Genomic DNA, 23,371 nt, shown 5'->3' with positions numbered 1-23,371 from the left:
GGTAGATGACATGGGAAGGATTCTATGAAGTTAGGAAGCTGCCAAACCACTGGTCTAGTGGACAGGCTTAGATCTGGGTTCAAGTGCTCTCAGTGCCTGAGAGTTGTCCTTGTTGTTGAACTCTTAACTCCCATCAACTCCAGTCAGCATAGCCAACACTCAGGGATTATGGGAGCTGCTATCCGGTGATATCTGGAAGCACAGCTGGTTCCCCTTCTTTGATCTATGCCAGGAGTGGGCTACATTTTTCACTCTGAGGATTGCATTCCCTTCTGGACAACCTTTAAAGGAACACAGGCAAAAGTGGCTGGAGCAAGAAATGCAAATTTTGCCTTTGGACAGTAGGCTCGTTCCTACTCCCTTGCCCTGAGTCTCAGGTTCATAACCCTGATCTATTTCCTAGTCTTTGTTTACGACTTTGGTCATACAGTATTTCTGTCTCTCAGCCCCAACAGGTCAACTGCGGCTTCTGGCCCCGGTCCCTGGGTGTTGTAGGGCGGGGCAGGCACGTTCAGGATAGGATAGCCAGCAAAGATTCAAGATTGCCAAGCACTTTGCACATTAAACCGTTTCTGTATACGGTACGTGCATGGGCGTAGCCAGGATTTTTGTTGGTGGGGGGAAGGCTTTTGTTAGGAGGGGGAAGAACCTCAGATTTGTCTTGATTTTTTATTGAGTTAGGGGCTTGGCTACGCCCATATGGGCACATGCTTTTTATACAAGCTGCGTAACACGCAGTGGCTGTGGACGGAGCAGCGCATTTACAACCTCTCCACGGTGCAACCTGCGAGCTAATGCCAACTCTCTGCTGCTCCGTATGCAAAACCCGGGCTGGGGCGGAACCAATCAGGACCAGAACCAGCTCCCAGGCCCCGCCTTCATCCCTAAACCCACCCCTCCTCCGACGGCTCGCTTAACAGCTCGGCGCAAGTGATGGGATGAGAAACGCGCGCAAAACCCCGTTTTGGCGAGAGGTGGCTCGTCTTGGCGGAGGAGCGTCCGGCGTTGCTGCTTTTCTCGGCGCTTACCTGGGCAAAGCTGCCGTTGCAGCAGGATGCGGGAAACAGGAGGAGACGGAGAAAGACGATAGCAACTCGGCAATCTCGCTTGGAAGCGGTTTGTGCCGGTGCGCGCGTGGGAAGCCCCGAACGCGCGTTTCGGATCCGATCGAGAGGTGCTGAGAGAAGGAGGGAGAGGAAAGGAAAGGCGAGCTATGGAGCGCGTCTTGGCTTTGCAACGCTTTCTTCGGGACTAGTTCTGCAAAGAGGGAGCTGGAGGGCAAGCGGCGTGGGGGCGCAACCGGCAATCCAAGACCCCAGGCGCCATTAATTCCTCGGCGCGTGGAGGAAACACGTCCGGGAGGAGAACTTCCATGTAGCCGCGACCCGGGATTTTCCCTTCCGTCAGGAGTATATTTGCACGCGCAAGTCTTACGGGGGTTCCCCGCCCCGCCCCGCCCCGCCAGCCCCTTCTTCCTCGCCGTCTGTGTTTGCCTGCAAGTTGCGAAGCTTCCCATTGGATTTCATGGAGCTGGGATTCCTGGTACTTGTTGGGCTTACAGTTATCTCGAGTACAGGTAAAAAAACCAAACCAAACAAAGGTGGGGGAGAGAGAGATCGATTGTATTGGTTATTTCTGATCGCTTTCTCGGAAGGGATTCCCGGGAGCGCGATACTGAACAAGAATTCGATTTTGCAGCGATTAGCCGCGCGATCCGTAATTAGTTTACTCAAAACCCAGCCCTTGAATTGGCTTACTTCCCTAGTAAATGTGGATAGGTTGTGAGCTATGCAATTCTATCACGTCTCAGAGGTAAATCTAGTTCTATGGGTCTTATTCCTAGTTGAGTGTTGGATTGCAGTGGAAGATTGCAATCCTATACCCACATACCTGAGCCCACTAAAGTAGAGTAAGAGTTACTGCTGTAGAGTAATCTGTAGAGTAAGACTCTACAGATTTACTGTAGAGTCAAGATCAAAGATACAGTTCTCTTAATGGCATTAGAGAAATTCTAAACACTGTTTCTTCTGTTCAACAATAACAGCACTATAATACAATACTGTATAATAAATATAAAACTTAAAGAACAATGTGCTGTATGGAATACCAAACAGAATAAATAGGAACAACAAAATCTTGCCAGAAGCTTATAACTTCTGAAATGTTAAGTAATTATAAAATTTAAACAGCTACATCAATGACCATTCCCTTGGTGACTTAAAAGCAAGATATTAAAAAATACACTGTACAATAATTAAAAACGACAATTAGCAATAAAAATTAGAAACAAACCAAACACAAAACTGCTTTTCCATCCCCTTGCTTTTTAAAAATAATGCTATTTGGCAACAAAAAATTATGAACCCACCTTTCCATATTAACTGTTCCTCAAATGAAATATGTAGGATTTTCTGGATCAAGGAAATCTGAAAATTTTTCTAAAAAATAAAAAGCAGAGACCTTTCCAAAGTATTATATTGATTATGTGTACTTTGGAGTTATGCACGTTTGCTGCTGAACAAAGAAGAATGTTTTCTCGTGCTGTGGCTGTGATGAACAGGGAGCCTGGGAATAAATCCCTGGCTGAAATCTAACCTCAGTAACACATTCTCTTCATAGCATTAAGGATAGCAAAACCACTGTCTCTTGGCTGCAATGGTGTTGATCATTCTTGCTTGCCTTACCAAGGGGTTGTGAGAATCATCTTAGTAGTCTATCTGAAATGCTTTGAAGACGCAAAAAGTCCGGTATTGTCTCCACCAGGAAGTTCTCTGACGGAAATAATACTGCATTATTTTGGGTATCTCACATGGTTGTACTGCACTGGTTGCACCTAGGATCTTTTGCTTGTAGAAGTGAGGATGCCTGGAGTGCACTTTTAAGATTGCACTGTCATCCCTGCAGGTATTGCTCTGATCTCCCTTGAAATCCTGCATGCCAGAAGGATCTGGCAGATGACAATAAAATGTGCCTCTAACTTGCATGCTATGGCTTGTTGCAAGGCAGCACACTTTTGGTGAGAGGTTTTCTCACAGTGTAATATGGCACTAAATTATTCAAGGAATTTTTGGAGTATTTCCTGCATTTCAGGATCTAGAAGTTGCACAACACCGAGGGATAAGTTGCACATTTCTAGTGGCCAAGAGCAAATGTTGAAGCCTGTGGTCCTCCAACATCAATATAAGACTTCTGATATCTGTATACTGGCAGCTTAGGAGAAATTAGTGCTTGTTATACTTGGCAAAGTAGTGCAGTTTGACAATCAATGTACGACTTTGTATTCTTTTCGTCCATTTGCTCAACTTTTCCCTCATTGGCATTGTTCTCAGGTAAGCCATAGTTAATATTTTACCAGGAATGCATGGATCAGTCTCATTTTGCTCCTCCCCTTGCATGAGCAGGAGCAACAAAACTGCCCTTGGTTTATGGTGTCCAAATTGTTGACTGTGATTTGTTTTTAACAAACAAACTACAAGCAAAATTTGGCTTCAGATCATGGTTTGTTGCATGAGCATAACCAGGACTTTTTTTTGGGGGGGGGCAAGCTTTATATGGGGGGGCAGAACTGAATTATCTTCAATGCAATTGGTCAATTAGCTAAGTATTTTTATTTACTTGATTTTGGGGGAAGCACCCTGGCTACGCCCATGGTTTGTTGGGATTGAATTTAGCCACAATCCCTGGTTTGGATAGAACACTAAGCCAAGGATTGCGGTTTTATGTTCCCACTAAGAGAGTGCTGTTGTGCTCAGGTCCTGCTTTCAGACTTCCCATAGGCATCTGGTTGGTCACTGTAAGAACAAGATGCTGGACTAGATGGCCCATTGTCCTGAACCAGTAGACTTTTCTTGTGTTCTTTTTAGCAAAGTGGCAGTGATCTGCTCATTAATGCTAGACTGTGGCTTAAAATGCCATGCACGCCATCCTACTCACTTAGTGTCCTGCTTTGTAGACCATGGTTCATTAAACTATGATTTATTAACCATGGCTAAGTGATATGTGTCCATTGGCCATGTTCAGATGTTATGATAAACTGGTTTATTATGAGATGGATCAGCCTGTGCAAGCTTTCAGCTCGTGAGCTTTCTACTCCTCCAGCATGACTGTGCGAAGTGGATTGGAAGTTTCACTTCTGTTCCTGATTAATAGTTGTATAGTGTTACACCCCGTGGTTTGAAGCTCTCTTGTTTCAAACAAACCCTAGCTATCATTAAGCATAGTTTTTCTTTGTTTATATGGCATAACAGGTCATGGTTAATCAAACTGTAAGAGAAAGCTTCTGAGCTCCTCATAGCCTTGACAGAGGAGGTGAGAGGGGTGTGTGTGAACCAAGGCTCACACAGGCTCATTCCTGTCATAATCACAGAATCATAGAATTGTAGAGTTGGAAGGGACCCTGGAGGATCATCTAGTCCAGCCCCCTGCAATGCAGGAATATGCAGTTGTCCCATACATGGATTGAACCTGCAACCTTGGCATTATCAGCACCACACTCTAACCAACTGAGCTATCTAGTGTGTCAATAAGCTGTGGTTTATTATGACGTCTGAACACATAGGTGGAAGTCTCAGTTGTTGATTAGCATAAATAGATGTTCATGATTTATTGCAGTTTCCATTCCATATGTTAAAAAGTAATAAAAAACAACTATTAACTTGGAGCAAACATGCTAAGGATTGTGACAGTCAATGGTCCTTTAAATCTTGTTCCAGATGTTGCTGCCTTTTTATTGGTCTTAAATGCCTTACTGCAGAAATAGAAGCTTTCCCTTCTGATTAAACTTTGTCTTTTATTTTCTCCCCGACTTTGCAGGCTTCTCACTGCCCGTCTCTCGCCCCCTGCTGCTCTACAGTGGTGGCAGTAGCAGCAACAACAGTGAGCTGAGGTTTCCAGGGCCCCACGGGAGGGTCAGCAAAGAAAACGAGACAGCAGTAGGAGGGCTGCTTTCAGCCGGCAACGCCACCGTGGGGAAAGTGGCTGGTCCACCGGAGGTACACCACAGAGCCAAGCGCTGCACTTGCTACACCTACAAAGATAAGGAGTGTGTTTATTACTGCCACCTGGACATAATCTGGATCAACACCCCAGAGTGAGTGAGGAGGTTTGCTCTGAATAATGTGTGAAAAGTGAATCTCCCTGCTGTTTTATATACTCCGCATGCACTGTTGCATGTGGAGTATACACTTTAATCTGCATAACAGTACAGTCTGGTTATGCTGAATGAATAAGATACGGTATTAGTTTGTATGCATCTCTTAGATGTTGTTTATGTAGCTCTTCTGTGGAGTTTGGCTGCGCTTCCAGTGGCTGTATATAACTGACTGTGTGTGCATCTGTTTATACACAGTTTGATTTGTATCATCTAGCTGGTGTACCAGAAGCCGAAAATAGGATGAGATAAAGTGAATCAAAGTGGAGTAGCCGCCAAACAAGGAATCAATGAGTAAAACTATTCATATGATAGCCCTAGTGAATTGTGCAAAGGCAACTATTGGATAGGAAGGCAAAAACTGAACAGGGTCAGTAGCTGATCTTACTGGCATGAAAATTGCTTCCAGCTCTGAGTCTGCAAACAATGGCTTGGCTTTCTTACCAGTCACTATTTATGCTCACCCACAGTGGCATAGCATAGCTTGCTGGTGCCCCAGCAGGGCAAGTGCCCCCCGGTGGACTGGACAGCCCAGTGGTGCTGGGCCATCCATGCGAGGAAGCTGCCTCTGTAGCTCCCTCACATGCCAGACTCCAGCAGATGAGTGGCGCATCTCCTCTCCTGCCCCTGGGTCAACCTGAAAACTCCGGCATGGCAGCGTTGGGCCGTTGCGTGAGGAACCTCCTCATGCGCCAGAGCCCAGCAGAGAAGAGGTGTGGCGATGCTGGTTCTTGTCTTCTCCAAGTAGAAATAAGAATGCAGTTGGCTGTATTTCAGTGTGGAAGGGAGAGGGGTTGTGAGCTGCTGGATGTCCTTTTTCACCCGAGTGCCTGGGGTATTTAACTGAGCAAGTGGATTTGTAGATGCCTGCTTCCTACCCTTAATATTGCAGTGTCTTCACCAGATCCTGGAGTATGAAGTAAGTAAAGTAAAAGTAAAGGACCCCTGGACGGTTAAGTCCAATCAAAGGCGGGTGCGGCTCGCATCTCGCTTTACAGGCCGAGGGAGCCGGCATTTGTCCACAGGTAGCTTTCTGGGTCATGTAGCCAGCATGACTAAATCGCTGCTGGCACCCTGAGGACTGTGAGGGAAACACCATTTACCTTCCTGCTGCAGCGGCACCTATTTATCTACTTGCACTGGTGTGCTTTCCAACTGCTAGGTTGGCAAAAGCTGGGACAGAGCAGTGGGAGCTCACCCTGTTGCATGGATTTGAACCGCTGACCTTCCAATCGGCAAATCCAAGAGCAGGGGTAGGCAACCTAAGGCCCGGGTGCCGGATGCGGCCCATTCGCCTTCTCAATCCGGCCCAAGAGGCTCAGTTTGGACCCACAGGCACCACTGAACCTATAGATGGAATTATTTTTGTAGCTGACAACTAATTTGACAAAAATAATTCAGATGCTGAAGTACTGCCCCAATAGTGTTTACATAAAAATGGAAGGTTTTTTTATTTTTCATTTTTACAATGAAAGTGAGTGCTGGAAAAGGATCCCCTTCTCTTTTTTGGAGGAAGCTGCTGAATTTTTGCATCTGGCACATGTTAAAGTTAGGAGTTAATTTTTATATCTCACTCCTTTCACTAGACATTTCAAGAATTCCACAAAAATCTATGGACAGCACAGTCTGGCATGCAAGAAGTACACACACACACATAATTCCCTTACTCTTTCCCCCCTTCCTATAAATTTGTAATATTACTGCTCAATTCTGCCTTGCTCAGACCACAACTATGTCTAGTTCTGGGTGCCACAATTTAAGAAGGATATAGACAAGCCGGAACGTGTGCAGAGGAGAGTAGCCAAGATGATCAAGGGTCTAGAAACAAAGCATTATGAGGAACGGTTGAGAGTGTTTGGTATGTTTAGCCTGGAGAAGAGGAGACTGAGAGATATGATATGCTACATGAAAGATGGAACAAGCTTGTTTTCTCCTGCCCTGGAGGGTGGGACCTAAACCAATAGATTCAAGTTATAATAAATATTCCTTGGGGTTTTTAAGCAGAGATTGGATGGTCATTTGTCATTTATGCTTTAGTTGAGATTCTTATATTGCAGGGGATAGGACAAGACGACCCTCGGGAATCCTCCCAAATCTACCATTCTGTGATTCTACGATTCTAGAACCTCTATCACAAATACTTTCTACTTGGGATATTCTGTTCTGGCAGTTGGTTCACTGGAGTTACACTGGGCTGCTAATGATATTATTACAGGCTTATAAGTAGCCACTTATCTAATCATCTGTGGTGAAGCATTGCCTTCAGGCAACCAGGGAGGGAACACTGTATTTATTTTTCTTTCAACCATCCCTTGGCTAACAGTGGCTGCTTTGAATGTAGAATATTAGGGTTATAGGGTGCAGGGCTATATTTATTATTACTTTGACATGTGAAATTGCTAGGTGCTTACTATAGTAGTAATAATAATGTTATGCATTTAACATATTAGGCACTGTATGAAAGAAAAAATATTCCTTATTCTTATTTCATCATGTGACAAAAGGTAAAAAGATGAGTATATTCAGGTTAATTAAAGTTTTAAATTATTGACATATATTCTCTCCCCTCTCCGAAAGGTTTAGCCTGTCCACTTCCCCTGTCTTGCCACTCCTGTTTACAATTTTGGACTGAGTTTCTTGGGGCAGGCATCTGTATTCATACAAATTGTAAAACACCCTGCACATTGTTTGCATTATTTAAATAAACAAGTGAAACAAACAATGGATGAGCCATATAACAGTTGGACTACATACAGCTTCAGACTGCAAAGACTGCATAGTGCTCCCTCAAGAGACTAGTTAATCCCTGCCCATAGAAAATGAGCGTTCAAAACAAGATTCTAGCATACCCTTCTCTCTTGTGTTTCTACTAGGTTTCTCTGTGTGAAAAGACAGTATGGCTTGGTTTCTTGTTTTAGACTAAGAACGAGTAGCCCTTTATGCATCCTCCAAACTGTTGCCATTGAGTTTGAAGATTTATACCCTACCTTTCAGTCAAAGTTTCCTCAAGATCGCTTAAATCAGATTTCAGTACTATAAAAGATAAAAACCCAAACATACACACATACACACATAAGCCAGCATCCCACAGGCTGAGCCACACCTTGGAGGGGCTTAGAGCTTTGAACTCTGCATTGTATCCTTCAAAATAATAATAGTGCATTTTAGCATGTGCAGAATGCCATTTCCATTGTTGTTAATAGACCACGTTTTCCCCAGACCAGGAATTAATGCGGTTTATAGATAAAGCAGATACTTATCACTGAGTATGAGCTATGCGAACCTCAAAGGTGGGCTGTGGTTTCCAGGTGGTTTCTAAGCAGGGTGTCGTGTCCTAAATTGCACTTCTTTCAGAGCATTAGTTTGGAGTGGCTTAAGCTGTTTTATGTACCTGAGAAACAGGCAAGTGGAAGCAGGAAAGAGGAAGCATTTGATTATTAGATGTTACTTGCCTTGTTTTTTAACAGCATTCCATTCATGGTGATCCATGGGACAACAATTCGGAAGTGCTAGTGTAGAGCCTCTGCAGTTCAACATGCTGCAAGAAAAATATTGTGTCAAGGCACACTGAAAATGTGTACAAACTGTGTTCTGCTTGAGCAAATGGCTAGAGCATGCTATACAACTGTTGCCTTTCTGAAAAGCTGGATTCCTGAGCTCTTGGGGCATAAGACTGCACTACTGAACTTTTATTGAGTTTGTATCTGTTTACTAGTCATGATCTTTCCCATTTGATCTCTACAAACTATGATTGTAGTTTGATGGAAAGCAGAGAATTCCCTGTTTGATAGGCCCCTTGGCTATTTCATAGAGCTACAATTTCAAGAGGTGTTTGAGAAGAGGCTATTGCAGTTTTACTTCTTGGAATTTATAGTATCAATACAAGCTTAGGTTACAAAGATATAAAATGGGAAGGTACTTCATGTTTTTGTTGTAGCTTAACACAGATCACAATGCCACCTTGCATTCGAATGCCAAAGCATTGTGGAATGGCTCAGTGGTTTCCAAACCTTTTTCCCTATGGACTACTTGAACATGGCTGAGGGTATTAAATGACTGATTCTTCTGCCTGTTGTAGCAGTTGTAATATGCTGTGTTATATGCTATATGATTTTTATTTTGTTTCTTTATTGCTTATAATATTTTTTATATATTGTTTACAATATGAATTCCACAGAATTCAAATTGTAATATGTTAAAATACACTATAAGAAACAAAAGCAGCACTAGAATTAAACTGGAATACAGATTACTTTGACCCTCATGAAGATGCCAGTTGCAAAAATGCTGCAGTCCTTCAGATCCATCCAACTTTTAAATACACTTGATTTGTGGCTTGAATAGTTAGCGCCAGTGTGGTGTAGTGGTTAAGAGCAGTAGTCTTGTAATCTGGGGAACCGGGTTCGAGTCTCCGCTCCTCCACATGCAACTGCTGGGTGACCTTGGGCCAGTTACACTTCTTTGAAGTCTCTCAGCCCCACTCACCTCACAGGGTGTTTGATGTGGGGGAGGAAGGGAAAGGAGAATGTTAGCCGCTTTGAGACTCCTTAAAGGGAGTGAAAGGTGGGATATCAAATCCAAACTCCTCCTCTTCTTTTTCTAAATTCCATATACACAGAAAATGTATGACACCCAGATGCATGTTTTTCACTTTAGTACCCAGTTCTCACAGATGAATGCCAGGAATTGAAAACAGTGCCCGCTGTGTCATAAAGAACTATATAAGCATACATTTTCAATTAAAAACTCCTGTGTAATAGCAAATAACTTCATAAGAGAAATCCAGATGTTACAGGATTTTTTTGAAAACTGGGAATTGTATGTTTCTCTGGATCCCATCATGTTGCACATATGGATTTTCTCAACTGCACTTTTTGTCAGATGATAGATTGCTTAGTTTTCCATGGTGCATATCTGAAAAGCTGTAATACTTGCTCCAGGACACTTATAGTATTTTGCTCCAGTAACTTTTATAGTCTTTTGCTTGTACTAGTAAGTGAAGGTTTTTGCTAGATATTTTGATAGGATACGCTGCTATTGGCTTCCATATCACTGTAGTATATTGCTCCAATAACAGCCTCATTATAACAATGCCAATTTTATCCAATTGATACAATTATTAATGCCAATTATTCAAATGTCAAATTATAAAGTTTAATTAAACTGGCCCCCTCGCATGCTAGAGTTGATAAGTTCATTCTTCTACATTTTTTCTGCGTTCCAAAATTTTAATAATTTTCATTCCTTTCCATTCAGATATAAATATCCCTTATATAACAGTTAGAATCTTGTGATTTCAATTCGTGTTGGTATAATAGGTAATTTATAAAGTTTCAAGTGAGGAACTTTAGCTGCAATCGTTATTCTTTCCTGTGTGTGACATTTACCCCCACAATGTCTTTCCATCCATATATGGTGTTGTATCCTTTATTTCTGCAACTGTTGATGGTTCTAGTCATGTCTTGGGAGAAATTGTTATCTCAGAGTTTTCAAAAGTCACTGCATCGCTTTGTCCCGTGATTCAGTTTCTAGTAAACAAGCCATCTTTGCCATTTTTCCAGCCTAGAAAGAACGGTCTGAATCCATATTGCAGATAGTTAATCCAAAAACTTCTATTCTTGCAACTGGTAGACTCCTTTCCTCCCTGCCACTGATATATGGCCATTTATCCTTATCTCAAACACATTCCTTTGTGGATAATGGAGGTTAGGGTAGATTTTGCTCTATATTTTCAAAGCATAGCCTTTCTTCCCTGCTTCCCTCTCAGTTCCTTTGTCTCTCTCACACAGCTTCAATTTTGTTAAATTTCATATTATTTTCCAATGTCTTCCATCCTCACTTGTGCAGCTATTTAAAAATAAAACTTCCATTCTGGGGTGGGGTGGGGTTGCTGTATCATAAATGTAGAGAAAAACCTTAAGTAAGCAAACGTGGGCTCCCCTTTCCGCTTTGTCTCTTTCACCAAATGGAATCGGCTCTCAATCCAAACCTTTCACATCCTTGTAGCTGGGCTGTTTTCGCAGTTTCTTATCTCATTGTCTCTGGCATATGCCTGTAGTTTTCTCAAATTAAAATCCAATTAACAGCATAACCTGTGTTTCCAGGAACGGGATGGGGGGGGGGGGGTTCGCAGCAGCCGGAGTGCTCCGTGCACCCAGTACCTTTGCCTACCCTCGCATTCCATGGGGAAGTGAGTGCCAGGCCGCCAGGCAAACTGCGGGTGAGAGCCTGGTTCCTCTTCCAACCAAAGAGGAATGCAGGTAATGAAATCCCCTTATCATCATCTGATTTTCTCAGTCTGTTTCTCTCCTGCGGTGTTGGGAGAGACCCCATTCCTGGTGCACTGGAATCAGGAAGCTATATCACTGTGATTCTTGATCCTAATGCTCCTCTTTGGCACAGAGATGGAATACAGAATAATTGCCACACCACATACCACACAGTAATGTACAGAGTGAATTGTTGAAAGATTGATGCATCTAATACTGGCTTTCTAGGTGTACCTGTGCCATACAGTAGTACATTTGCCTAATTCACAAATTGCATTTTTTAAGAAGTAAACCTTTAAAATGCTGTGAGTGAAGTGGCTTAATAAAGGAATATGAATTGTCATTCTAAACTCTATTTCTCTTTTAAAATGCAGGCTAAATCATGACCCAAATAATAAGACATTATTTCAGTATTCATAATTTTTGTGCATTGAATATGCCACGTTTTGAGCTTCTGTTTATCTTTATTTATCTGCTAAAGGAAGATGACATGGATAAGAATGCATTTGGAGTTCTCATTCTAGAGCAAACTTAGGGTTATTTCAAAGTATTGTGTTTTGAAATTTCTGATACTGGTTTCGTAAGGAACCTACATAAACAAATAGTGACTGTTCCCTTCAAAACATTAATCAATGCGACCCAGGACATCTGCTGTTTGCCACTTGTAATTTTTCAAAGGAGAAAAGATTAGACATGTGGTTGCTTTTCATACCACATATGATAAGCATGTGTTTCTTTCTTAGGAAACTGTTATTGGAAAACTGTTCCTGGATTGCACACTTCTGTCCTTAGTCTCTGAACCTTTTTTTAAGTATATATAAAAAAGAGGTACTGCTAGGGAACTTTTAAGGTGAGGGCCTTTTCACACAATATAGATTTCTGTAAGTTATTGCTTTTGTGTAGATGAGCTCCTCAAACACATGATAAATGCACCCTTTTCTTTAATAGGTTGCACATTCCTGCCACATTTCTGTGCAGTAAAATACAACTGAATGTTAAACTCAGTGTTGTTGTGTACCAAACAATTATCTGTCTAGATAAACCTTCTTGCCTGAGGCAGCTTAAATTTTAGATCTGAATTTGGGAAATAAACATCTCACATCATTTCTGTTTAGCATACTATCAATCAGGATTGTATGTGCAGAATTGCTGGTTCCAGTCCTTAATGTTGAAAAATGGGCCTTCTGCAATGAATCAATCATATGCTTTCCATTTTTAAATTGGCAGTGCTTTCTAATAAACTGTGAAAGAGTGTTAAAATAGAAAACACTGTTTTGAATTTGGTTTGCCTTTTCTGCTATGCTGAATGACTATTCAGACTCAGGCAGCCAAATTCTCTACTGTAGTTGGTCTAGCCACCAACTACCTCTGGTGTTAAAGATAGGAAGACATGAAGTTCTACCCCACATGCCATTGTTACTTCCTGCAGATTCCTTACTCCTTTTTGCTAGTGCAACACTGGCAATTTGGTTCACAGTGCAGGCTGCTGAACTTGGGAGGGTGATGCATGGGTTCACATAGCTGCTTATGCATGAAACTTGCTGGGCAATACTGAGTAAATCATTACCGTACATCGAAGGGTTGTTAGGATAAATTTGGAAAACAGTGGAGACTTGATTCTGTCGCCCTAATATTTCCCTACAAATTGACGGGATGTTCAATTTTTCTGAGGATTTATGCACTAAGTAAATCAAGCTTAGGCTGATTTCAGAAAGCTTAAGGCATTACTGGATCAGAAATACTCAAAGAGAAGGGAGTCCTAGATGAATGGGTCAGCTAATGAAAGCACAAAGGCAGACAATTCCAACAAGAAAGAAAAGGTTGAGACATTTCTTCTTCTTTGGCGATCACTTGTAGCTGTGTAAGATTGTCTTCCATAAACACGGTTTTAACAATGAGTCTGTAAGTGGCTGTGGAGGCCAATTCTGGATCCACATGTCCTTCCACAGTGGGGACATTGGTTTTCGGGAGGGAGCTGATCACGGTGTGGATTTGCCAAGCGTGCCTCCTAGCACGTTTCTCCCTTGCGTCCTGAGTTCGAGTGTCTTCAAAGCCCATGACACCTTTGGTAAAGGCTGTTCTCCAACTGGAGCTCTCGCAGGCCAGTATTTCCCAGTTGTCAGTGTTTATACTACATTTTTAAAGATTTGCCTTGAGACAATCTTTACACCTCTTGTTGACCCACCAGCATAACGCTTTCCATTTTTAAGTTTGGAATAGAGTAGTTGCTTTGGAAGATGATCATCTAAAGAAACTGATGTGGCTGCGTAAGGAGCTTACAGATGAGCTGAGAGATAAGAAGGGCATGGAAGAAAGGAGGAGTATACACGAGTAGTAAACAATTGGAGGGTGAATGCCAAGTGGGCTAAAGCTCAGAATGAGCTCAGGCTTGCAAGAGAGGTTAAAAATAATTCTATGTTTGAAGCAAGAGGAAGAACAAACAAGTGGTAGGTCCTCTGCATGGAAAAGATGGAGAAATGCTATTGGGTGACAAACACCCACTTTGCCTCCGTCTTCACCCAAAAGGAAAGCGATGCCCAGCCTGGTGATAGCATAATAAACTGATGTAAGGAGGGAGCAATTCTGTTATTCTATGATTAAATGTGGCATGGTTGCTGGTATAATATAGAATAATAGAATTGTAGAGTTGGAAGGGACCTGAGGATCATCTAGTCCAACCTCCTGCAATGCAGGAATATGTAGCTGCACCATAAAGCTATTGAACCTGCAACCTTGGTGTTATCATTCTCTACCATTCTCTAGCCAACTGAGCGATCCAGGCTTATATACGTGCTTATTTGTAGGGAATGGGAGTTAACTAGAATAATAAGGGTGGGAAAGTGTTTTAAATGTGCCAGGCCGCTGATGTGTTGGAATCACTAAGCATGTGTTGCTTATTGGGCAGTGTTACTCAGTGACATTGGTATGCCAAGTTTTCCTCTTCACATGCTCTGCTGCATTAGCAACATGCTGACAGACTGCTAGCTGGTTTATATTTTCATTCCTTCCTACCTTTTTTTTTATTATTCCAAAGCTTCAAGGCGAGTAACATATTTAAAAAGGAATTTAGGTATACAATATAATTGAATTCAAATAGATTCCTTCCTCATTAACTCTTGCTGCCAAATGGGCAGCTGCCAATCTGCTAGAGGCTGAACATTTTCCAGAAGCACCACAAACCTTTCCACCCTTTGTTTTCTCTCCCTATTAAGTTGAAAAGACTTCTAATGGCCAGTGCTTGATGCCTGGACATTTTAATTCCCTGCTGTTTTGTGGGTTCCTGGCATGTTTTAAACTTTACTATTTTAGCACAGAAGGTTTGGTGTAACTTCCAAGGGGTCAGGGCAAATGAGGCAATATAATTATGCAGTAAAAGGCTGTTCCAACTAAAGGGCTTAATTTACATATGGAAAATGGTGTTAGGGAAAGGGTTAATGCGCCCCAGCAGCTGCTTTTATGCAAAGGGAGATAAAAACTTGGGAGACATGTGACTCTACTGTTTCAATTTTTTTTCCAGCCAAGTGGTACCCACACAAAGGCACTTAAAAGTTTCCCTAGCCACAGAATTATGTCAAGCAAACTCTTTCCCTGGCTTCTTGTTCTTGTTTTGCAGACCAGGGGAAGGCAGATAATTGTTCTGGAAACGGGTCTTTTTGTGGCCAAGTTGATGGTCTTAACTTAGTGTGTATTTCCTTTATTTTGGTTTTGCTGAGTTCTACTGTTCCTTGATTTTTAATTGAAAATATATTTGAGAGCATGGTTTATGACAGGGATGGCGAACCTTTTGCAGCCTGATTGCTGCATTCCTGCATGGGAGACCTTTCAGGGACCATATGCTAGTTCTGGGCAGGGCCAGATTCAAAATATATGACACTCGCCTTTGTATAGTAGGCTACATTCCAGTCACAAACAGGTTGGCTTTCTACACACCCACAAAATCTCTCCATCCATCCATCCATCCATCCAGGCAACTGAGGTAGTATCACAGTTCCAGGACACATTCCCACCTCTACCCTGGCAGAATCACTCAAAAGAAGGGCCTGGAACAGAGCCAGTAAATATTGTGGCCTGGGGAGGGTCTGGGCAGCCACATTTGGCTGTGACTAAGGTTACCTACTTGTGCTTTATGAAGCAGGGTGGATATCTGAGTAGAAATAAAATACGAGCCATTGTTGCTACGTGACTGAGGTCTTGGCGAACGCTGAGTTATTCCACATTATGCAGGGTGTGATAATAAAGATTATCTGAATGCCTGTTTGAAATACTTAGGGTGTAAAGTCCTTTTGGAGGAGGAAGATGTTAGCTGTGTTCTTTGTAAAGCACTACGTACATAGATGGTTCTATAAAAATTCAGTAGTAATAATAAACATTGCAGATGTTTATAACAAACATTTACACATTCCTTCCTGCACGACCCAGTTCTCACTGAAGTAGAACTGCAAGTGTGTCTCGCACGATTGTTCTTTGACATGAAGCAAGTTCCAGGCACATAGAAAATTAGTTCTAGCAGATAGATTGAAGAAGATGTCAACCTAGGGTGTGGCAGCTGTGGAAAATGTGAATTCTGAGTTAGGAATCATTAGTCACAGGAATGAAAATGAAACTGTCAATATCATAATGCGGTTATACAAATGTTTGGTGAGTTTTGAACACCGTCCTGGGAATACTGTGCACATTTCTGGTACATTTCTTACCTCTAAAAGGATATCATAGATCTAGCAGAAGTTCAGAGAAGATCAACCAAAATGATCAAGGGATTGGAGCAATTATCCTATAAAGAAAGGTTACTGCATTAACAGCTTTTAGTCTGGGGAAGGAAGGTGAGTAAAGGGGACATGATAGAGTTGTATAAGATTATGCTTGGCATAGAAGAATTGGATACGGAGGCATTTCTCTTCCTCTCTTGTAATCGTAGAAACGGGTGCCGTCAAATACAGTACTGAATGTTAGTATATTCATGGCAGCCAAAATAAAGTGCTTTCCCCACACGCTGCTGGAATTCATTCCCAGAAGATGTTGTGATTGCCATTAACTTGGATAGCTTTAAGAGAGATTAGGCAAGGTCATAGAGGGTAAGACTATCAGTGACTTCAACAATGATGGCTATTTTCTGTCTTCCACTGTCGGGAGGCATTATACCTCTGAATACCAGAAATCACAACTGGGGAGAATGCTGTTCCACTCAGGTCCTGCTTGCATGCTTCCCATGGGCATTTGGTTCTTCACTGTGAGAACAGGATGCTGGGTTTTGACCTGATCCAGTATAGCTTTTCTTACATTCTTGCCCAAATCACAGCACACTGGTAATGCTCAACAAGATACAAAACTGTTTTGATCATTATTCTGTGTTTGTTTTGGAGAGGGTTGTATGTTCTCTGTACAGATTTTGTGACACGAAATCATAGTATTAGAAATGTTACAAGAAGCCCTAAAGTTGCAGTCTTGAGTTTTGCATTAAAATTGGTTATGAGAGTGATGTAATTTTGAGTCACCTTAGAATGTAATGAACATTCACCCTTTGGAGCAGACTGCTTAATACGCAGAGGCGTCAAGGAAACACAGCTGCCAAGGGACATACGAGGCTTAATTCATAGTTCTGTGAACTCCTTTTGCGCTCTGTGGTAGAATTTGACATCACAGTTACCTAGAATTGGAATTGCTCCAGGCCAGGTTTCTGTGCTCTGCTGCTTTACTTGAAAATGTCCTTATTGTAAAGGGGATCTTCATAAAACAAAAAACAGAATGTTAAACTACTACATATCACTTTAAAATTATAACTGTACAATGGAAGTGGAAGACTCCTCACCACTAAAGGAAGTACTTGTGACAAAGCACATAATGAACCTGGGGAATTTGCTGCCACAAATGTAGAAGGGGACTGGAAAAATCATATACATGTCAGACGATATTTACAGCCTTTGGCTATAAAAGGAACCAACCATGCTCAGAGTCAGAAACCAGACTGGACTAAATGGATATTTTTGTACATCCAGCAGGACAGTTAATATGTTTGTGTGCAGATTTAAACTGTTCTCACAATAGTCTCTTAAGCACACTTTATCTGTGCTTCTAATTTAAATATAAAACCTACTTTGGCTATAATATGGAATACATTTTAAAACAGCGCTTTCACATCTCTCCTGTTAACTGCATTATACAACTTAAGGGAAACCACATGCATGTAGCCATTGAAAAGAGGCCTACTTTGGTGAGGTATTCCCAACCAGCTTACAATGTTTGCAAATACTTGACTTCCCGTGTGGCTTTTTGTTATTTTAAGGTTCCCTTGGGACAATTTCCCCATATCTGCTTCACATTTACTTGTTTTCTCTTCCCTGCCCATTCTTCCTCACCGTTTTTGTATCATGTCTGTGGAATTGGAAGTGTGTGGACAGGAAAAACATCTTTTAATGTTCTGTGCAGCACCTAATCATTTATTATAAAGCACTTAATTATTATTTTTTAACATCAACTACATTGTGAATACAAAGTGAACCAGAGTATAGTGAGGTTTACTTTTGCTGGTGCAAACCCATTAAAAAAGAGTTACCGGTAATTCTAAAGTGGTGCTCCTGCCATGAGAGAGCAGCCAAATGAAATGTTTGCCATGTAAATTCCCTTCAACTCTTGACACAATCTGAGTAACCATTTCCTTCCAAGTCCTCTTCCCTCACGGTTGGTTGACAGTTACTCCCTCAAGTTGGCAGTTGGAACCAGGGTGGATAAAAATCAATGATTTTTTTTAAAAAGATTTTTTTTTAAAAAAATCAGATTCTTTTGATTTAAATTGGATTTTTTTAAAAATAAAATGCTCTGGGAGGAAAAATCTTTCTAAAGATAGTTTTCTATTTAAGTTACGTTATAGTCCAAAGGCTATTCATCAGGAAATAAGGATTTAAGTTTTTCATGTGTGCTAAAACTCAGTAGATTTTTTTTTTAAAAAAAAATCATTTAATCACATCAGTTAACATGGATACATATGCTATAATGTTATTGTTTTAGTTAAATAAATTGTTTAAATTGTTACTAATGATTATTTTTCTCGTTCCAATAAAGCAGAAAAATTGTGCAAATATAAAGTTAACTTATTAAACCTAATAATAATTTCATAATTATCTGTCTATTTCTGATAGTATAACCAAATCAGTAATTTGTGATATAACTGTAAAAACTACTCTGAAAATGTATTATTCCTAAAGTGATACCTTCATCTGGTTGTAAATATTAAGATTATACCAGCAAGAATGAGTCTTTCTGTAAAAAAATTGATTTAAATCAAGTCTTACTGACTAGTGATTTAAATCAAATCCACCCTGGTTGGAACTGACAGTTACTCCCTCAAGTTGGCAGTTGGAACTGACAGTTACTCCCATGAGGTGTTGCTTAGCAATGGTGGAAGGAGGGGAAGACACCTTCTTTGAGATGTCGCTTAGCAATGGCGGTAGGGAGTTAATGAGGAAGAGATTAAAAAATAAAGAGCAAGGTCCTTTCTGCACTATACATTTAAAGCAGCATTGTACCACTTTAAACAGTAATGGCTTCCCCAAAGCATCATGTAGTTTGTAAAGTGTGCTATTTAACGTAACTATTTAAGTTACGTTATAGTCCAAAGGCTATTCATCAGGAAATAAGGATTTAAGTTTTTCATGTGTGCTAAAACTGTAGTTTATTAAGCGTGCTATGAGGAGACTCCTGTCAGTGGCGGAGCGTATCTAAATAGCGCCAGGGTCAGGAGAATGGGCGGCAGCATTGCCACTAATAGCCTCATCCTTCAAGATTTTGGGATCATCCAGACTTCTGCTTGTCTTGCCGCTTTCCCGCCGGAAAAAACCTACTCTTTAGCACTGAATCAAAGCAAACGCCAATCAGTTTTTCCAGTCGTTTGCTCCGATTTAGTGGTAAAGAGCAAGTTTGCCCCCGGGAAAACCTCTCAGACTGTGCTTTCTAGGCATGGGATAAGCAGAAGCATGGATGAGCCCTCAGTCAAAGCCACCTTTTAAAGCCACCCAAGGAGACCCGTATTTCATATTCCCCTCACAGGATTTGTGGCTTTGGCAATCAATTCCTCTTTCCAGGGAACTCTGGACAGCTCTTGAACAGCTTTTATTGCAGTCCTGTGCATTTATGTTCTGGAGTAAATCTACAGTAACTGTGTTGAGTGGCCTAGTAAATGTGTTTAGGATTGCAACCCCAGAATCTTTCCCCCCCTTTTAAATGCAGATTACTTCAAAATGTTTTACCAGTTCACACCCTCCCCCCTCAGTCTACCTAGAACAGTTACAAAATAGTTGGTGCGACTAGGAATTGCTCTGGATAAGTGACTATAACTATAGAATTGCTCATTAATACCAAGGGCAGATGCACTAAATGCCTTAACAAATCAGTGTCAATGTTCATTTTTGGAACTTATTTTTAGAACACATCTGTGGCCTTTTTGTGACAAAGCCAATTCCAGAATCACACGGTATACTCTGGTTCTTTATTTGCTGTGGTTAACTTCAGTAACTGATTTTTAGCTCGGATGCTTCACAAGAGAACAAAAATAAAGAAATGTTCCCTTCTCACTTTTGCCCACTGTGCTACAAAAAGTATAGTTTCAATTGTTTTCTGAGATTCTGGCTGCCAAAATCAAAGTGCAGTCAACTTCTGCCTTCAGCTGTTGCCACACAGCTGTTTCACATTGCTGATTGTAATATCTCCCATTGAATTATTATGCCAAAGCCACAAATGCTGAAAATTATCCCCATTACTTGCAGTCTGATTACTATTAGGGCATCACCAATAACATGTTTTTTTTTTTTTTTTTTAAAAAGGGTTTTAAAACTAAAATTATTCTTGTTCCTTTGCGCTCAAATATTGAGTTGTCATTTTGTAGTGTGGAACAACCTGTTGCTTTTGGTCCGCCTTTAAGAATTAGTAATGTGGTAGATTTCTTTTTTTTTGTAAGTGTAAATTCTACAAAATCTATTTTCCTCTGTCCTTGAACTGGACAGCAGCTTAGTCTCAGACTCGTCATTGTTGACTGACACTCTGCTGGAATGTCGGGAGCTATAATAATGTCCTTTGCAATGAAAATGCTGCTGCATCAAGGACAGTGAGAGTGTTCTCTTATAGCTTGCTAATTGACGGTGAACAATAGTTGTTTCCTTAATGGACAGTTAAGCAGATGTTAAACTGGAAAAAAAAGCATGGGAAAAGAAACCTGAAGCCACAGCTGTCTCTAGAGGTCCCTTTGGGCATTCTCTGAACACACAGAGAAAACATCTTTGATGTCGTGGAGCTGGCTTTGTGTCTGTGGGACGGGTTTATTATAATTCTCCTTCTGGTGACTGACAGTTCTGATAATACTAGCATTGCCTATCTACTTCTCAGTGGCATATGTAAAGGAACACCTCCTTTAAAAATACAAACTTCCGGTGGACTGTAAAGTGGTTCTGGAGCTTCCTACCAGGGCCGGCCCTCCCATGAGGCAGACTGAAGCAGCTGCCTTGGACGGTGAAATCCCTGGAGTCGCTTGGCAGCAGCTTCACTTCAAGATCTTGCAATATATATAATAATAATAATTTATCATTTATACGCTGCCCACCTGGCTGGGCTTCCCCAGCCACTTTGGGCGGCTTCCAACAAAATATTAAAATACACCAAACATTAAAAGCTTCCCTAAACAGGGCTTCCTTCAGATGTCTTCTAAAAGTCTGGTAGTTTGTTGTTCTCTTTGACATCTGGTGGGAGGGCGTTCCACAGGGCGGGTGCCACTACCGAGAAGGCCCTCTGCCTGGTTCCCTGTAACTTGGCTTTCTCACAGCGAGGGAACCGCCAGAAGGCCCTTGGCACTGGACCTCAGTGTCTGGGTAGAACGATGGAGGTGGAGACGCTCCAGGTTACTGGACCGAGGCCGTTTAGGGCTTTAAAGATCAGCACCAACACTTTGAATTGTGCTTGGAAACGTACTGGGAGCCAATGTAGGTCTTTCAAGACCGGTGTTATATGGTCTCGGCGGCCGCTCCCAGTCACCAGTCTAGCTGCCGCATTCTGGATTAGTTGTAGTTTCCGGGTCACCTTCAAAGGTAGCCCCACATAGAGCGCATTGCAGTAGTCCAAGCGGGAGATAACCAGAGCATGCACCACTCTGGCGAGGCAGTCTGCGGGCAGATAGGGTCTCAGCCTGCATACCCTGGAAAGTGAGGCTTTGGTGGGGGCGACACCTTCCTATTTCACCTCGGGTGGTGAAACAGGATGGGCCACACTTCTTTCTACTATGCAGAAGTGGGCAGCATGGGACAGTTTTGTATCGAGGATTTATGTAAGTTAAGCATCCAAGGAGACAGGAGAAAGGAAAAAAAGTTGGCGGAGATTTATTACCTGCCTTGAGAAGGCTGTATTTATTTAAAGATAGAAAGGCAATATACACATGTTGTTGGTATATATATATATATACACATATATATATGTATATATGTATATATGTATATATATATGGTATTTTTCCGTGTATAAGATGCCCCCTTGTATAAGATTCCCCGTATTTTTGGAACTCCAAATTAAGAAAACACCTCTCAGCACTACCCATGTATAAGACGAGCCCCAATTTTAAATCTTTTTTTTTTTTTTTTGGTAAAAATATCTAGTTTTATACACGAAAAAAAATGGTATATATAATACATTAGTATTTGCTGATCTGGATATGGTGGTCTTTAGTAGTGTTGTCCAATCTGCCCCTTGCATGCTACTTTCCACTGACATTGAACTTGTGCAAAACCTTTGTTTAGGTTTCTGCAGCTGCTAAACTTGCGTTGTTATCCAACATTACATGCAAACCCTTTCACATACTACCCACTGAAAACAACAGGAGGGTAATTCCATTAAAATGTCAACCTACAGACCCATTTTTCATTTTCATATATGCCGAACGTGCTCTTTATAATCTTAAAGAAAACTTTCCGAAGTTCCATCTGGTAAGCAGCTTCTCAAGATGACATTTTACATACAACTTAGAATTCTTCTACTCCTCTCTCAAGTATTGATTTTTCTTGAAGTATATACAAGTTCCTACCAGTTTCCACTCAGATGGGTCAAGGAGTGGGAGGCCCAGCACGATGAGCCGGGCTGAACAGGTGGACTTATTTACAAATCTAAAACTTCACCTTCGGAGCCAAAGGCTTCTTACCTTGCCTCACAGGGTGACAGTACAAATGTAGAAATGTAGAAATGTTGAAGGCAGTGTTGAACACAAAGTGTAAATGGATATTTCGCATATTTTAAAATGAACACAGGGGAAGATGTCCTCATAGGAAATATGATTATCCTGAAAGAAAGCACAGATGCTGAAGCAGTCACTGAAGTACTGGTTTCAGTTGGCAAATTTGTTATTGTTGAGTCTGAGGTGGAAATTGAAAAGAAAATGGTTGACGGTATGATGATCTTGAATATGAAATCCTCGTGTTAAAAAATAGGACTCCTCTGACATTTGTCTTCCTTGCAAATGAAGATGAAGATTAGGTTGAAAAGAAACAAATAGTTTGGGCACTGCCACAGCCAAGTGCAAATTCCCATGGGCATTATAACTTCCCACATGGACTCTGTGCAGATCTGCAATTTGTTAACACATAGTAAAGCCTTATATGCACGAGGCCTTGCTTGGGAGGCCTTTATTTGTGTATCTGTCAGTGAATAGTCACCTGTTGGTCACAGGTCATTTATCAGAAAACTTTCTTTCCACATTCCAGTAAACATTCCTGTAACATTGACACCTGCTCATGAAACATTAGCTGTTCATGTAATTTTTGCTGCAGGCAGATATACAGGGCGAGTCCTTTAAAAGAGGCCCTGTAGATACAGAGTACACATGTTCCATGGGGTCTCTTTTAAAAGATTCACCGTGTCTCTCTCTGTGTGTATGTATATATATATATAGAGAGAGAGAGAATACATGTGGGAGGCACGTTCGCAACCC

The 23,371-nt window shown here is 41.4% G+C and overlaps 1 protein-coding gene and 1 long non-coding RNA gene across 11 annotated transcripts in view; one reads left to right on the top strand and one right to left on the bottom strand.

The window, feature by feature from the left end:
• Nucleotides 1-354: 354 nt before the first annotated feature.
• The window catches only part of EDN3 (endothelin 3), a 42,951-nt gene continuing 19,934 nt past the window's right edge, over nucleotides 355-23,371 (top strand). Inside the window, exons 1-2 of one of the 2 annotated variants that reach the window (XM_083447698.1) lie at nucleotides 355-1,576; nucleotides 4,813-5,089. In XM_083447698.1, the coding sequence (XP_083303824.1) occupies nucleotides 1,525-1,576; nucleotides 4,813-5,089 (329 nt within the window). In that variant the 5' untranslated portion in view covers nucleotides 355-1,524. The remainder of the gene's footprint in view (nucleotides 1,577-4,812; nucleotides 5,090-23,371) is intronic. The other variant, XM_083447699.1, reaches the window with a different exon arrangement.
• On the bottom strand, nucleotides 1,966-21,721 carry LOC310680736. 9 transcript variants are annotated; one of them, XR_014512889.1, is made up of 6 exons: nucleotides 17,935-18,176; nucleotides 17,225-17,296; nucleotides 16,934-17,139; nucleotides 16,113-16,189; nucleotides 8,602-8,687; nucleotides 1,966-2,930 (listed from the first exon to the last, which is right to left on the bottom strand). It is a non-coding gene; the product is annotated as an uncharacterized lncRNA (long non-coding RNA). The 9 variants fall into 9 exon arrangements; XR_014512882.1 differs by lacking the exons at nucleotides 17,225-17,296; nucleotides 17,935-18,176 and adding an exon at nucleotides 20,621-21,721; XR_014512883.1 differs by lacking the exons at nucleotides 17,225-17,296; nucleotides 17,935-18,176 and adding an exon at nucleotides 20,305-20,608.

Source organism: Podarcis tiliguerta, assembly GCF_965153285.1.
Source record: "Podarcis tiliguerta genome assembly, chromosome: 6".
Lineage (NCBI taxonomy): Eukaryota > Metazoa > Chordata > Lepidosauria > Squamata > Lacertidae > Podarcis > Podarcis tiliguerta.
This window is presented reverse-complemented; position numbering and strand designations above follow the sequence as displayed.